Source organism: Hyla sarda, chromosome 4 (assembly GCF_029499605.1).
Source record: "Hyla sarda isolate aHylSar1 chromosome 4, aHylSar1.hap1, whole genome shotgun sequence".
Lineage (NCBI taxonomy): Eukaryota > Metazoa > Chordata > Amphibia > Anura > Hylidae > Hyla > Hyla sarda.
In genome coordinates, this window is record NC_079192.1 from 214,128,765 (window position 1) to 214,146,896 (window position 18,132).

At 39.5% G+C, this 18,132-nt stretch overlaps 1 protein-coding gene across 14 annotated transcripts in view; it reads left to right on the forward strand.

Annotated features, from left to right (window-relative positions):
• The window catches only part of MAGI2 (membrane associated guanylate kinase, WW and PDZ domain containing 2), a 923,418-nt gene that overhangs the window by 591,705 nt on the left and 313,581 nt on the right, over window positions 1-18,132 (forward strand). For all 14 annotated transcript variants that reach the window (XR_008892612.1, XM_056573436.1, XM_056573435.1 and 11 more), the window contains one exon: window positions 14,462-14,541. Coding sequence is in view for 13 of the 14 variants with exons in the window: in XM_056573436.1 (XP_056429411.1) it covers window positions 14,462-14,541 (80 nt within the window). In the remaining variant the exon portion in view is untranslated. The remainder of the gene's footprint in view (window positions 1-14,461; window positions 14,542-18,132) is intronic.

Sequence of the window (18,132 nt, forward strand, 5' to 3'; positions counted from 1 at the left end):
GTGATTCGGGGCTAAGCCCCGCCCAGGACACTACCACCCTGCATATATAAATGATCTAAGTGCTAGTAACATGTGTATGACTAAGGCCCTGCGGGCCGAAACACGTCACGTTACCTGAGTGTCCGATGTTTCCTATGGCAACTATGCAATAAAGCAGCTCGGTTTTATACGTGTGCGCGCTGGACATCCTTCCTTTCTTGCGTACATAAGCAGTACATGTAACTAATATGTGTTCATAAGGCAATTACAAACAATATAGTGTATAATCATAGTTCCATAATATAGTAAATATTGTTAAATTTCCCATCTAGGGCCAGTCTTAGGTTATGCGACAGGGAGCTTCATTGTCAGTTATAGTGGGGGGCACCACTGTGCCTGATAACCTGGGAACCAGTATATTAGTATCCTAATCCTAGTTTGTTGTTTGTTGATGGTAAGCCTGCTTGGCCTGAGGAAGAATGTTGTATGAATTGGATATTCATTTTCATCACGAAGAAGTGCCCGATATTGGTCTTTTCTTTAGCACTGCCTAGTGCCTTCCTATATAGTTTGTTGTTTAGGCAGTGTTATTTGGTAATGTGTAATAGGCTTTCATCAGAACCCTGCACAGCCACTAGCCTGAAGCTTTACAGTCAGGAGAAACTTTGAAGGAAGCATAGCACTAAAAATAGCCCCAAAGTCTCTTTTTATGATTGGTGGGGATCTCAGAGGAGGGACTATAAAAAAAAAAAATAATAATAATTAGAGTGTATCTTAGCAACATGTTATCACTCTGAGGTAGGGAAAACACCTTTAACCTTTAGCCCCACTTGTCATTGATGGTTCAGGGGTTGACTTGGCTCAAGATTGCAGGGATTGATCTGATGTCATGGCCTTCTAAAGACCTCCATGACTGCCTTGACAGATCTGCTTTTACAGCCTGACATAGGCAGGCTGAACTGGCAAATCACAGATGGATCAATTCAATACATTGAAATAACCTATAGAAGTGCCCTAGGCAGGGTAAACAAAAAAATAAATAAAAATAGGTCACAGTATTTAAAAAAAAAAAAATTAAAAAAATCCCTGTATAATAAAAATTCAAAACACTTCCCAATTCCCATTTTTCAAATAAAAACATGTAAATGAACGGAAAAAAAGATAAACACATTCAATAGTAATAATAATAATAATGAACTGTACAGTAATGAATGGCATGAATGTAGAAAAATACCAATCAATATCAATGTCAAATTGTGTGTTGCTTGTTTCTTTTTTTTTATCATCATCGTATATAATATCAAATGGCTCTGTAATTGAAAAAATAAAAGCATTATGGCACTTAAATGGAGGTGATCATTAAAGGAAAACTCAAATGTAAATATCCTTTGTCATTAAGGGGTTAAGTGTCCCTGTCATTAGAAAAAAAAAAACTTACAACATGTTGCAGAGATTTGTCAAAGTTTTGATTGGTTGGGGTCTAAATGTTCAGACCCCCACCAATCATTAGAATGAGCCAGGAGAATAGCAGGGTTAAATTCTGCACTCCTTCACTCCTCCTCCTCCTACTTTTTCAATATTGCTAACAAACACTCCATTGTAAGTCTACAGAGTCTCATGCAGCAAGCCAGGTAGTAAAGCAAGTTGTTTCTTTTCTAGCAAAATCTTCATATCAGTTCTAGATGTTGGAGGAAAAAGAGTTTTGTAATGTGTATTCAGCGTAAATGGGACCAATACATCTGCTCTGTAATGTCAGTCATTTATACTGTATTTAATATCAATTTAAATGGTTCTTATTCCTTGTCTTGTCTGCTGTTTTTTTTTAACACATACTGAACCTATGTTGCTGCTTGTTTGTGATAGACTGATGTGCAATAAAATGTTTAGCTTCCCGCAGTGTGATGCTTTATTATACATTAACCTATAGAGCTCTCTTTTAATTTTGAAGCCAGTGGCCCAGCTGTGAATCTGAGTATCATTAAATTTATAAAACCATTAATAATTGGCAATAAAAAGTTGTACAAGAACATTGTTTGTTCCCATAGGAATTATGCTTTCAGCTTGAGAGTTGCGTGTTCATTGTTGATAGCCTGTGCATTGGTCGGATTGGCTCAGGATTGCAGGGAGCCGATCTGTTCTCATGGCCTACTAAATGCCTCCCTGACAAATCTGCTCTTACAGCCTGTCACAGGCAGTCTAAACTAGCAGATCACAGATGATCAATTCAATGCAGTGCAAGAAACGTGCACCTTATGTGGTCACTCCACAAGTGTTGTAATTCACATATGCTGAGAAGCCATTGCATTTAAAAAGGTATTCCGGCCCTGAGACATCTTATCCCATATTCAAACGATAGGGGATAAGATGTCTCACCGCAGGGGTCCTGCCGCTGGGGACCCCCGCAATCTTGTATTCGCCACCCACCTGTTTGAGCTGCACGCCGCGGTGCCAGCTCACAAACAGCCGGGTGGCGACCACGGGGCCGGAGTATCGTGATGCCACCCATAGACTTGCATAGCGGGGGCAGGGGTGATGTCACACGGGGGCGGAGTCGTGACATCACGATACTCCGGCACCGTGGTCTCCACCCGGCTGTTTGTGAGCTGGCACCGCGGCTTGCAGCTCAAACAGGTGGGACCCCTGCGGTGAGACATCTTATCCCCTATCCTTTGGATAGGGGATAAGATGTCTCAGGGTCGGAGTACCCCTTTAAAATGGTGATCAAAACCTCATATTGGCACCAGTCAAGAAGTGAGGTATGTTAGGCAGCAAATAACTAGTCAGTTTTATAAAGTTCATGTAATGGAAGTCTAAGTAGGCGTAAAAATCTGCGTAACTTTAGCTAGGGCCAAATTGTGGTGACTAGATGACTCGGAGCATTTCCATAATAGCAGGTGTTATAGGGTTTTCTTGGTCTGCAGTAGTTAGCATCTACCAAAAGTAGTCTCAGGAGGGGCAACTGGTGACCCAGCAACAGAATCATGGGTGCCAAAGCCTCATAATCATTAGCTTGTCTGATCCAATCTCACAAAAGAGCTACTGTAACACAAATTGCTGAAAAAGTTAATGCTGGCAATAAAAGTAAGGTGTCAGAACACAGAACGCATTGCAGTTTGCTGTGCACGGGGCCATATAGTCTCACAGACCGGTCAGAGTGGCTATGTTGACCCCTGTTCTCTGCCAAAAGGGCCTAGAATGGGCAGTGGAGGATAAGATATGGTCCTTGAGCAATGGAAGAAGGTGGCCTGGTCTGATAACTCATGTTTTTCTTTACATTAAGTGCAAAGCTGGGTATGCATTTATCACTTTCCTGGGGAAGAGATGGCACAGAATGCACCATGGGAAGAAGGCGACGGAGGCAGTGTGATGATCTCCTGCATTTACTGCTGGGAAACCTTGGGTTCTAGTATTTATGTGGATGTTACATTGACTTATACCACCTACATGAACATTGTTGTAGCCTTAATACATCTCATGGCTGCTGTGATAATAGTTTCTTCAGCAGGATATTATGCCATCACAACACCCTGCACAACAATATGCTGAAACAATGCAAAAGAGTTCAAGGCAATGGATTGGCTATCAGACTCTCCCAATTTTAATCCAATAGCTTCTGTGGGATATGCTGGAAATGGCAGTCTGATCCATGGAGACCTCACCTCACAACTGTCAAGATTTAAAAGATCTGCTGCATCCTAATGCCAAATACCACTGGACATCTTGTGAAACCTTGGGGGGGCTATACCGCAATGGGTCAGAGCTGTAGCACATGGGGGACCTACTGTATATGTTAGGAAGGTGAATTTAACATTATGATCAGTGAATATAAGAAAGGTATGAAAGACAAACTCCAGAAATAGATTAAAGTGGTTATCCAGGAAACAACATATATATATATATATATATATATATATATATATATATATATATATATAGTAAATTTGAAAGCTTGTCTCTACAAAATGCTGTTAGTCCAATAAAAAAGGTATTACAAGAAACTGCAACATTTTATGATTTGCATTTATATATATATATATATATATATATATATATATATATATATATATTATTTATTTATTTATTTATTTTTTTTATATCAACTGGCTCCAGAAAGTTAAACAGATTTGTTAATTACTTCTATTAAAAAACCTTTCAGTACTCATACTGCTGAAGTTAAGTTGTTCTTTTCTGTGTAAATGCTCTCTGATGAGACCTGTCTCGGGAACTGTCTAAAGTAGAAGCAAATCCCCATAGCAAACCTCTTCTACTCTCTGCAGTTCCCGAGACAAGCAGAGATGTCAGCAGAGAGCACTGTTGCCAGACAGAAAAGAACAACTCAACTTCAGCAGCTGATAATTATTGGATGGATTAAGATTTTTTAATAGAAATAATTCACAAATCTGTTTAACTTTCTGGAGCCAGTTGATATAAAAAAAAAAAAAAAAGAAGTTTTTTCCTGGAATACCCCTTTAAGAACTAGGAGGATATACATAAGCGAGCTTGATGGATACATATGAACTGGACAGATAGATATAAGATAGATTGATGAAGGGATTGCTCATGCACTGGCTTATTATAGGGAATATGCATTAAGAGCTGTTGGTATTGGTGCTGACTAGACACGAGTGCATTCTTCACACTACATTACGTGTACAAACTAATTCTGTATGAGTTGCTAACACTTTGATGACATGGGACTTAAACAAATATCTTCTTGAAACTGCACATTGTAAAGTAGATAATGTGGAGAATTGCATAGTAATGATTACTCCCACTGAGGGCCAGTTCTTTATCTCCATTACTCTGTGGGCCTTACGTAATAATAATGAGTTCTGTAGTAAGCGTTCCGGTGAACCTGCCATTGCTCCCTGTTGTGCAATTGTTTAATATGATCAAATACTATTGATTTACTATTCCTACTCACTGAGCCAGAGTTGTGTTATTTTATAATTATACAACCTACTCAAACCCGTAAAGAGTCCAGCCCTCCAGTGTATCCCAGCTGATTTATAAAGTGAATTCTCATGTTGGTGCTGTTTGTCATGCTAAAAATAATGGGGGGTATTTATCAATTTTGCCTGTTGACAGTTTCTTTTTACCCTTTTTTTTTTTCCACTTTGGTTTTCATGGACATGCACCAAATTTATCATTTGTTAGTAATTTTGTCTCAAATGTTGAAATCAGCCGTTCACAGCGTCTTTTACACAGAACTTACCGCCACAGAGGACGCGTATTTTACCCTGTAGAGCAGCCATTTTGGAGTCCCTCCTGCAGTATATCAGCAAGCGACATGAGTTACTTTCTTTTGTGGGGTTTATAGCCACCATGTGAATTGGATTTTATTTTGAACTTGAGTAGTTTTTTTTTTTTTTGTTACTTTAGTGCTTACCTTTCCTGAACCTGTGTGGCGTTGTCCAGTGCTGGCTCAAAGGAGGGTGAAGGTCCTTCAGAGACAACTATGTTGCAGGATAGTGTTGCGCAGCCCCGGAGGCATCGCTGCTTTCACAAAAAATGTTTTTAATGTATTTTGACGCCTTTACATTTTCTGACATTGCTAAGTGTGTTTTCCATGTGCAAAATTTCTTGGCGGTGAATTGCACCAAAAAAAACCCTAAAGGCGCAAAATTGCGCCAAAGATCAATTGGCGCAAATGAGGAATTACCGACTAAAGTTGAAATCACACACAGGACCGTGTGATTTTGAGAAAGTTGTAAAAATGACAGTGGAGAAGATGCGCCAAACTTTGGCGCAAAAAGACTCTGCACCAAAGTATTGTGCCAAGGTTACTGGGGAAAAAAACACATAAATCCTTTAACAAATACCGCCCAATGTGTTCAAGAAGTTTTCCCCATTATGGCAAACCCTATTTATATGCCGTATCAGTGGATATGTATGTCACAGAGGGAGGTTACAATATACATTGTGGAAAGATGCTCATTTTAGGACCTGCAACAAGCACATGGACATTAAAAGTATATTCCAGAGCATTCATTTTATACTTAAAGGGTCTTAGGGTGGGGGGGAACAAAGAAAAAAAAGAATATGATCACCTGCCCCCACCAGTGCCATTCTGACAGTGCCAGTCTCCACTTCTGAGTGCTTCCTGGTTTCCACTTGACACATGGAAAAGGTCTGGTCAGCCAGTCACTGGTCTGGTAGTAGTGACCCACCTTAGACAATGACTGGCTGGGAGGGCATTTCTTATGGCACTTGTGGCTGCAGCTGAGCAGCTGTTTTTCTCTTCAACAATTTACATTCTAGACTACAATACCAGCAAATGCTATAATTTAAGTCTACTGTCCTTTAACCCCTTAAGGACCGGGGCTTTTTCAGTTTTTTCATTTTCAATGTTTCCTCCTTAACTTTTAAAAATCATAACTCTTTAAAATTTTCAGCTAAAATTCTATATGATGGCTTATTTCTTGCACCACCAATTCTACTTTGTAATGACATCAGTCATTTTACCCAAAAATCATTGTGCGACAAAATTGAGAAAAAAAATGCCATTTTGTAAATTTTAGGGGCTTCCGTTTCTACGTAGTAGATTTTTCGGTACAAATGACACCTTATCTTTTATCTCTAGGTCCATACGGTTAAAATGATACCCTACTTGTATAGGTTTTTGTATTACTACTGAAAAAAAATCATAAATACATGCAGGAAAATGTATACGTTTAAAATTGTCATTTTCTGAGCCCTATAACTTTTTTTTTTTTTTTTCCGTGTTCAGGGCACTATGAGGGCTCATTTTTGCGCCGTGATCTGAAGTTTTTGTCGGTACCCTTTTTGTATTGTTCTGACTTTTTGATCGCTTTTTATTCATCTTTTCATGATATAAAAAGTGGCCAAAAATACGCTATTTTGGATTTGGATTTTTTTGGCGCATACGCCATTGAATGTGCGGTTTAAAAAGCGGTATATTCTTATAATTCGGACATTTCCGCACGCCGGCGATACCACATATGTTTATTTTTATTTACACTGTTTTTTTTTATTCTTGGAAATGCCGGGTGATTCAAACTTTTATTAGGGGAAGGGATCATTGAAAGGGTTAGTGATTTTTTTACACTTTTCTTATGCCATATTATAGCCCCTAGGGGGGCTATAACATCGCATGTACTGATCTTTACCACTGATTGATGCATCTCCATAGGAATGGATCAATCAGTGTTTTTGGCGATTGAATGCTCAAGCCTGGATCTCAGGCTTGAATCATTCAATCGGCGATTGGACTTCAGGAAGCAAGATAAGAGACCTTCCTCCTGAAGTATAGCTGTTCGGGATGCCGCGATTTTACTGCAGCGATCCCGAACAGCTCCCTGAGCTAACAGGAACATTTTACTTTCACTTTTAGCCACGCGGTTCAGCTTCACTATGACGCCAGGCCCACCGTGATATGATGCGGGGTTACTGTGTAACCCCGCGTTATATCACGGGAGCGTGACCAAGGGCGTAAGTTTACGCCCTTGGTCCTTAAGGGGTTAAGTATGCTTTTCTTGTTAAGTAACAAACATACAGGGAAGATTGCATGCGAGGATAGCCATCTCTGTGCACTTGCCTTTGTTTTTCCTGGGGCATGGCTCATTTAAAAAATTATACAGAACCATGAATTGAGTTTGTAACTCTGACGCCCACACATTACCAATGACTCAAGTATTGAGTAGTTTATCTTGTTGCTATTTTTAGTATTTAATATATATTCATTCAGAATATTTGGTGTTTATGTAGAATGGATGACTAATCAACAATAAAAAAAATTGCAAAGAGACTTAAAGGGGTACTCGAGAAAAAACAAACTTTTTAAATCAACTGGTACCACAAAATTATGCAGATTTATAATTTACGTCAATTTAAAATCTTAAACTCTTCAGTACTTATCAGCTGCTGTATGGTCCAGAGGAAGTTGTGTAGTTCTTTTCAATCTGACCACAGTGCTCTCTGCTGACACCTATGTCCATGTCAAGAACTGTCTGGAGCTGGTTTATTGATAAGTCTTCTATGTGGGACAGTGTCAAAAGCCTTACTAAAATCTAGATATGCGATGTCTATTGCCCCTCCGCCATCTATTATTTTAGTCACTCAGTCAAAAAAAATCAATAAGATTTGTTGGACATGATCTCCCTGAAATAAACCTATGTTGTTTTTCATCTTGCAATCCATGAAATTTTAGATGTTCCACAATCCTATGCTTTAGTAGGGTTTCCATTAATTTCCCCACTATTGATGTCAGACTTACTGGCCTATAGTTGCTTGATTCCTCCCTACTACCTTTCTTGTGAATGGGCATGACATTTGCTCATTTCCAATCTTCCGGGACAACTCCTGTTACCATTGATTGGTTAAATAAATCTATTAACGGTTTTGCTAGCTCAACACTAAGCTCTTTTAATAATTTTGGGTGTATCCCATCAGGCCCCTGTGACTTATTTGTCTTCACTTTAGACAGCAAACGTAGAACCTCTTCCTCTCTAAAGACACATGCATCAAACAATTCAATAGTCTTCCTCCCTAATTGAGGTCATTTTCCTTCTTTTTCTTCTGTAAAAACTGAACAGAAGTATTCATTGAGGCAGTCGGCTAGTCCTTTATTCTCTTCTACATACCTTCCTTCCTTTGTTTTTAATTTAGTTATACCTTGTTTTATTTTTTATCTTCCTATCTGCCCATGCCTGTAGCTCTGAGCATGGTATATAGAGATAGAGGGTATGAGATTACTGTATGATGGGTGTGGAGATAAATTGATTTATTTATTTAAAAATAGTTAACTGTACCTATTTTTAATATTTGATTAATTGTGTTAAGTTTTTTACATCCCATTTGTAAGTCCTTACTTTAAACAAATTACAATAACATAAAGTACTGTCATGTGCCTGTTTGACAGTACATTACTGCCCGTGTATGTAAAATACACTGACATCTGTTAGGGTATAAGGTATGTGACCTGACAGTCCTGGGGGCTTTTATAGGCCAAGGGCTGTCTTAATTACAAATGCAATCCAAGCTATCATGTTGTTGGGGCTGGCAGGAAAGAAGGAGTATCCTTGATCGTCATTCTTAATGTGTCTAAGGTCTAGGGTTGAGGTTTTATTCAATCTCAGCTATTATTGCTGGATGAGAGCTGTCAGTTACAGGCATCCTCCAGTGGTTGATAACAGGAGCATAGGCTAGACTTTTGACCTGTTAGAAATAGCCAAACTCATAGATATATCAATGTGTCTTAGATGTGAAACTGGAGTAAATGTTACTCTTTAACCCCTTCCCAAATCAACACAATGTTGGCATAACTGAATCTACAGAACAAGCTTCCTTGACTTCGATCATTGGCCCCAAACAAAAGAATGTACATATGTCTTTTAAACCCCAAATACTACGCAAAGCTGAGCTGCTCCACTTGATCTAACATTGGTTTTATCTTCAGTTCCAATGTCTTGCTCTTACAGATAGACTCAAGTAAAATGCAATGACAGCCATGTCTAGAGGTAATGGAACTACAGAACTCTGGTCCGTAATTCCCACCATTAAAGGGGTACTCCAGTGGAAAACTTTTTTTTTTTTTTTTTAAATCAATTGGTGACGGAAAGTTAAACAGATTTGTAAATTACTTTTATTAAAAAATCTTAATCCTTCTAGTACTTATTAGGTGCTGAATACTACAGAGGAAATTCTTTCTTTTTGGAACACATTGCTCTCTGCTGACATCACGAGCACAGCGCTCTCTGCTGACATCTGTGTCCATTATAAGAACTGTCCAGAGTAGGAGAAAATCCCCATACATCCCCAAACATATGCTGCTCTGGACAGTTCACTGAGCACTGTGCTCGTGATGTCAGCAGAGAGGACTGTGTTCCAAATAGTGATGTCGCGAACATAAAATTTTCGGTCCGCAAACAGCGAACGCAAACTTCCGCAAATGTTCGCGAACCTGGCGAACCGCCATTGACTTCAATGGGCAGGCGGATTTTAAAACCCACAGGGACTCTTTCTGGCCACAATAGTGATTTAAAAGTTGTTTCAAAGGGACTAATACCTGGACTGTGGTGTGCCGGAGGGGGATCCATGGCAAAACTCCCATAGAAAATTACATAGTTGATGCAGAGTCTGGTTTTAATCCATAAAGGGCATAAATCACCTATTATTCCTAAATTCTTTGGAATAACGTGCTTTAGCCCCCTTTAGGCAGCACATAGTTAGATCCCCCCTTTTGACAGCACATAGATTCCCCCATATTCGTCAGCACATAGGTAGAGTCTCCCTTTAGGCAGCACATAGAGCCCCCTTTAGGCAGCACATAGTTAGATCCCCCTTTAGGCATCACATAGTTAGATCCCCCCTTTAGGCAGCACATAGATTCCCCCATGTTAGGCAGTACATAGTTAGAGCCCCCCTTTAGGCAGCACATAGAGACCCCTTTAGGCAGCACATAGATTCCCCTTTTAGGCAGCTCATAGATTCCCCCATATTAGGCAGCACATAGTTAGAGCCCCCCTTTAGGCAGCACTGGTTTTATTTCACAGCCAAAAAAGGTATTATTTTTATTTTATTTGAACAACTGTCACACCAAATGTGATTTGCACTAGTGGGACAATGAGCAAAAAAGGTTGCCAGCGGAGTTACCCTTTTAAGCAGAGGTCCCCAACCAGAGTGCCTTCAGCAGTTGCAAGACACATACGAAATGAACTTATAGCCCTTTTAATACTGTAGTTAGTTGCTTGAAGGAAATTAAGTTTTACATCGGAGTACCCCATTTAACCAGCGGTTCCCTCCCAACCTGGGTGCCTCCAGCTGTTGCAAGACACACGGACTGAACTTATAGCCCTTTTAATACAGTAGTTAGTTGCTTAAAGGAAATTAAGTTTTACACCGGAGTACCCCTTTTAACCAGCTGTTCCCTCCCATCCAGGGTGCCTCCAGCTGTTGCAAGACACATGGACTGAACTTATAGCCCTTTTAATACTGTAGTTAGTTGCTTGAAGAAACTTAAGTTTTACACTGGAGTATCCCTTTTAACCAGCGGTTCCCTCCCAACCAGGGTGCCTCCAGCTGTTGTAAGACACACGGACTGATATTTGAGCCCTAAAAAGGGCTTTTTTGGGTGCTGTCCTTAAAGCAGGTGTTAGACTAGTGCTTTAGGAGTAAAGTGGACTACCTAGCAGCAACCTACCTATCGCTTTCCCTATTACAGCAGGAGCAGCTTCTCTGTCCCTCCACTTTCTAAGCCTGCAGCATGCTTAATGAGGGTAAAATGGCGTCCGTGCAGGAGGTAGGAGGGTCTGGAAGGGAGGGACTGCTGCTGATTGGCTGTAATGTGTCTGCTGACTCTGACTCACAGGGTCAAAGTTTACCGCAATGTTAAAGTATAGGGGGCAAATCAAACTTCACATATGTTCGCCCGGTGATGCGAACGCGAACATGCTAAGTTCGCCGGGAACTGTTCGCCGGCGAACAATTCGCGACATCTCTAGTTCCAAATAGAAAATAATTTCTTCTGTAGTATTCAACAGCTAATATGTACTGGAAGGATTAAGATTTTTTAATAGAAGTAATTTACAAATCTGTTTAACTTTCTGGCACCAGCTGATTTAAATTTAAAAAAAAGTTTTTCACCGGAGTACCCTATCAGCTTTAAGAATCAGGGAAATCATATTTTTTCTACAAGAAAATTAGGATTTATTGCAGTATCCTAAGAGATATCTCAACATGAAGTGGTATAAAAATGACAGCCCGCCTGCTTTACAACTCCTTCCTAGTGATTAAGATAAGTGCTTGGTGCTTATTTCTTGGCCAGTCCTGCATTTTTGTACATTAGCTATCTATGCCTAGTCATTACCACATCAAAGATAGGGATACTACACACTTCGTATCTCATCTCTTATACAGTTGTGCACTTGTTTTTATTGCTTACAATTGTCCTCTGACCTGTAAAGGTAACAATTTATTTTGGTATTTGAGCACTCTAAAAAAAAAGTTTCTTAGCTTTATTGCTTGTCTAATCTGTGCACCGAGAACACATCTATTTTGTCTTTTTGTTTAGGGTAGATTTACTATTGCAACTGTGCCAGAATTCTGCCACAATTTGGGATGTCAAAAAATTGGCCTACGTGATTTGCACCACAGTTAAAGGGGTATTCCAGGCAAAACCTTTTTTTTATATATATCAACTGGCTCTGGAAAGTTAAACAGATTTGTAAATTACTTCTATAAAAAAATCTTAATCCTTCCAATAGTTATTAGCTTCTGAAGTTTTCTGTCTAACTGCTCAATGATGATGTCACGTCCCGGGAGCTGTGGATGATTGGAGAATAACCCCATAGGAACTGCACAGCTCCCGGGACGTGAGTCATCAGAGAGCAGTTAGACAGAAAACAACAACTCAACTTCAGAAGCTAATAACTATTGGAAGGATTAAGATTTTTTAATAGAAGTAATTTACAAATCTGTTTAACTTTCCGGAGCCAGTTGATATATATATAAAAAAAAGTTTTGGCCTGGAATACCCCTTTAAAATGAGTTTTCAACACTTTTAGACACTTTTGGATGTGGCTTCATTGGAAGCCACATGGAGTAAAATAAGATAACTAATATTTAGTGTAACCTAGATCATGTAAATATGCTCTAGATTTTAAATAACCTGAACCACTGTGATAAATTTGGTGCATTTTTAGACTGCCTATTCAATGTTTGCAATGTATGTAAGACAGTACTGTGGTCCCTCAAGTGACAATATTAATTGGTTCCAGGATGACATTGTATGTTGGGATCATAACTCTAATGAAACATGGTAGTTGGTTCTGAAGCCATAAAATGTCATCCAAAAATAGAAAAAAGTAAGGATTAAAGAAAAATAAGTAGATAACGATATCTCGATATTGTACCTCCCCCTCTCCCCACCCACTTGCCTCCATACTGCAGAGAGGCTCTAACAGACAGCCGTCCGGTGCATGCACTTCCGTAAGGTGTTTTACCAGTGAAATGCCCATTCTGATTGGTCGGTTCTTCCAGCCATTGACCCGTTTTGCAGATCTGGACTGTCTGCAGCTATGAATGTTGAATACAGTTTCAAGTTACAATGGTCTAGAAAAGACCTTTGTATGTTAAAAATATTGTAATCTAAGGTCATTGTGAGTTGAGGGACCGTTGTATTAGGAAATTTTGGCTACTGTTTTCTTGCATGGCAATCATAAAAAAACAAAAAAAAACAGGATACCATACCATATAGTTCCCAAATAATTGCTGTAGGGTACCAAAATAATGGAGCCATGTAGTTGTATAGATAGCCATGCCATATCAGGCCATTTAGTAGTCACAATTCTTCCTGTTAGACCACTCGTGCCACAAATGCCTAGGGATTATTGTAGACACTTTACTATTTATGTATGCACATCTAAGTGGCTATGTGTTATTGGATCTCCTGCCTAAGAATACAGTAAAGGAGGTACGAAAGATTGAAAAGATTTGATAAATAGTTATGAGGACCTTATTCTGATGAACTGTATAAACATGGTGCTCAAGAATAATGACTGTATATATAACAGTGCAGCTGTGGGCTGGTGCCTGACTGTTCAGGAAAGAAGGCAGAAATAGTATTTATCTTTTTTGCTCTCGATCATTATATAGAAGTGCTGTATCAAAAACGGAGGAAGACACTTCCAACGAAGCCCTTTTAAAAAATTATTTTGTTTTCTTTTTTTTAAATATTGAGGGTACACTTTAATATAAAAAAAAAAGTAAAAATGATAAAAAAATAACAATGAAAGCAATCATAATACAAATAAATAAACCCTAGACTCTGTAGATATATGTGCGCTGTTAAGCAGTACCATTTGTATATCAGAACACTGGGGTTTCAATCTTATTTCATCCATTCCACCTGACCATGAAAGGTCTTCTCGGCATAGCAGCAATAGCCACTGCGATGTGTTTTCGGTGGGATTTGTAGCAGGCATACTAATAATGTGATATTTGTGCCACAGAGTTGATAACACTTGCTTATGAGCTGTCACTGTTATTGGAGGAAATGTTGGATTTCCTGGGGCAAGCTTGGTTATATTCTGACAACATTGCCAGTGATTATTAATGAGTAAATGCGCATGTAACACAGTTGAATCAGCACCTAATTCCTGCCTGACCTGTGACTGTGGTTAGAGACTCACTGAGAGCACTAGTCTGAACGCAGAACTGTGTGTATCTAATACATTCCTTTAGCTGTGAATGAGCTCTGAATCTTCAATGAGGCTCTCTTGGCAGACGTGCTGGTTGATTTTAATAAAAATAGCTGCGAGTTCAGGATGCCAAATTTACAGCTGCCTTGCACGATTACTCTTAAGACTCCTTTAGGGATAATTAGAACCAGTGGGAAAATTAAGTGTATCCATTGCAGTTCTCTGGAAATAACCCCCTTTCTCTTCCCTTTTGTTTTCTAGGAGAAATGAATGTTATTCTTTTCAATGTCCCCTTCTCAAAGTAGTGTTTTTTTTCTTTTCAGTCACAACACAAAGACCACGTCATGGCTGGATCCACGACTAGCAAAGAAAGCTAAACCCCCAGAAGAGTGCAAAGAGAATGGTAAGTTTTCACGGTTCTTCTGGAAAGGGTCCTGATAACCCCTTCCGCGCCAGATTTGCATAAACATGGTCATTATGTAAATAAGCAGCAGCGAAAGAGCATTTTGGATGAGAACCACTACGCAGGAAGTAGTCATATCTTCATTGGTGCTTTCATCAAGCACCTCCCTTTCCATGTATTCACGCTCAAGGTCTACAACAAACAGTTTTATTTTGTCTGGGGCACTGGTCTGTTAGCCCTCCCATGCCCGCCTCTGCCAGGGACTTTGTGTGGTAACACTGGGGCTCAGTTCTCTCAAGGAAGATGCAATGCAAAGAGAACCAACAGGACCATTTCAAAGGATTATGATTATCATATCATGTACCCTTAAAGGTAAAGGCTCTGTGTTTTTAAGTCTGTGCTGCTTATATTAATAGATCAGAGGTTGTCTTTATTTGCAGCTTAAGTATTATCTTGCAAGCGTCTAAAATACATTTGTGCTGGAAAGTGTTTTACAGTTGTAGGAATAGCTACATTTTGTATTTGGTTTTTAACAAAGCCCCTTATTATTATATATATGTTTTACGATATGTAACAGTAGTTGTGCAATGAGCATATGCTCCATTGCTTTTTCTTGTAATAGCCTTTTCTGGTGCAGATTTGATACAGAAGAACGCGTCTTGTAAAAGAATAGTGGTCTCCGCACAACACCTGTAAGTGCACACCTGCGTGTTATAATCACAGGGCTGCGACGGTGATAGTAACACAAATTACTTGCATCTCAACTTAAAGATGTCAACTTGTGAGCTATTTTCACAGTTGGCTACAGCTCAGCACATTTTGTCTGAGAGTCCGTATGCTCATTAAGGAAAGTTACAGCTCTTCTTGTATGCAAAGGAGAACATCTGACAAGCCCCATTTATCAATGAACATTCACATAGTCAACACTGAGAAGAACTTTGCCATGTTCTTGTTATGCTCTTCGCTGGTATCATTTTGTTGTTGGTTTATATTTTTCCTAGAATGACATTTAGCTCTTATTTGTAACATTGGGCATACTTTACATAACACGGAATGTAGCTAGAGATTTTCTTTATGTGAACGTTGCCTAGTGCAGTACACTGTATATTACACTTCAGAATACAGAAATAAATGTTACCCACGGAAGTCATTTTATTTACATTATCCGTGTGACAAGCAAAATAGTGCACAATATCGATAAAATGTCCACAGTATATTTTACAGGTTGCTATCGTTTAGATATGTAAGTGTGGATAAGCCAACAGAAAATAACAAAAAACAAGGCTGTGATGTTTCTCGGAATGTGGCTGTAGTTATGTGCAGTCTTGTGCCAGTGCCATCCACAACACGTCTTAATGCCATTCATTTAGTAAGGAGGTGTAACAGGAAGACGCATACAAATTAAGCTGTACCTAGTCATTAATTGAAGAAGAAATGGATCCATTCATAACTTTAATGCAGGTATTTATTCAGGAATAATGGCTGTGTCTGTTCTTAGGCACTTGCATTGATATTCCATTTGCACGGCACTGCATCTGCTGGAGCCATAATTGCATTTAATTGCTAGACAGATTGATTTCTACCTGGAACCCCTCTCAACAGCTTCACAAAAATGACTTTTTTAATTTACTGGTTTCAGGATGGATTCTTAATCATTAGCCACCCGTAGATCTACTTGTTGCATTGAACTAAAGCAGCATATTTATCCTTGTTTTTCGTTTTTAAGTAGAGTTGTACATTGTGTTTTAGTACATTTTCTTATATAATCTTGGAGAAAGGGAAAAGCTTTTCATGCCTTTTATAACTTGTCATCTGGTGATTTTATGTAGCCCAAGGGGCAAAACAATGCATGATGTCACATGGACAGGTGATTCATTTTTTAAAATCTTGGACACGTGTCCTGCTAAATACGTCTCTATATCTATGACAGCTGCAACAATTTTAAGGACCATCTTTAGCCTGTTTTATTGATGCAAAGCACTAAAAGGTCTGGACACACTGCAGAGACATATGTACGGAATCTGTATGGCCACACGTGGACTCTCTAAGGCTTCACACCCACCACACAGCCATAGGCACACCCTGTGGCAGCCATCACAAAGGTATTGCTTTTAGGGAAGAAATATTTGTCTTTTAATAGAGCCTGCCACAATTTGATAATGAAGACATATGAAGGGGAAGTAGAGCCCTATACTCCACTATGTATTGTGCAGTAGGGCCCTATACTCCACTATGTATTGTGCAGTAGGGCCCTATACTCCACTATGTATTGTGCAGTAGGGCCCTATACTCCACCATGTATTGTGCAGTAGGGCCCTATACTCCACTATGTATTGTGCAGTAGGGCCCTATACTCCACTATGTATTGTGCAGTAGGGCCCTATACTCCACTATGTATTGTGCAGTAGGGCCCTATACTCCACTATGTATTGTGCAGTAGGGCCCTATACTCCACTATGTATTGTGCAGTAGGGCCCTATACTCCACTATGTATTGTACCATAGGGCCCTATACTCCACTATGTATTGTGCAGTAGGGCCCTATACTCCACTATGTATTGTGCAGTAGGGCCCTATACTCCACTATGTATTGTGCAGTAGGGCCCTATACTCCACTATGTATTGTGCAGTAGGGCCCTATACTCCACTATGTATTGTGCCGTAGGGCTCTATACTCCACTATGTATTGTGCAGTAGGGCCCTATACTCCACTATGTATTGTGCAGTATGACCCTATACTCTACTATGTATTGTGCAGTAGGGCCCTATACTCCACTATGTATTGTGCAGTAGGCCCCTATACTCCACTATGTATTGTGCAGTAGGGCCCTATACTCCACTATGTATTGTGCAGTAGGGCCCTATACTCCACTATGTATTGTGCAGTAGGGCCCTATACTCCGCTATGTATTGTGCAGTAGGATCCTATACTCCGCTATGTATTGTGCAGTAGGATCCTATACTCCACTATGTATTGTGCAGTAGGGCCCTATACTCCACTATTTATTGTGCAGTAGGGCCCTATACTCCACTATGTATTGTGCAGTAGGGCCCTATACTCCACTATGTATTGTGCAGTAGGCCCCTATACTCCACTATGTATTGTGCAGTAGGGCCCTATACTTCCGCATTGTATGATGATTTTGTACAGAGCTAGTATACAGCCACATACATTAAACTTTAATTGAAGGATTTATAAATGATGTACTAATTGTATACTGATAAAAAAAAGGTCAAAATACAACACACGATTTAAGGCTTAAAAACTCACCAAAGATAAACTGCAGATACATTGGATAATTCTGTGTGATCATGTCACATTTAGTATGAATGATTCAAAAATGTAGTGAATTATATTGTTACCAAACGTATGCCAATTAAGGTGCACTCACTTTAAGACAGGTGCAGATGTTTATAACAGAGACAATGCATTTCCTTACCAGAAGAAAAGCTTGTGGATCAATAGCCATGTAAACAGAAGTATAGCTATAAGGGTGTGCAGTCATTCACCTGGGCCCTGGTGCCTAAGGAAGCCCAGTGCCCCCTCTGTCACATGAGAAGACATATAAGGCACATGTTGGGTTGTGCCCTG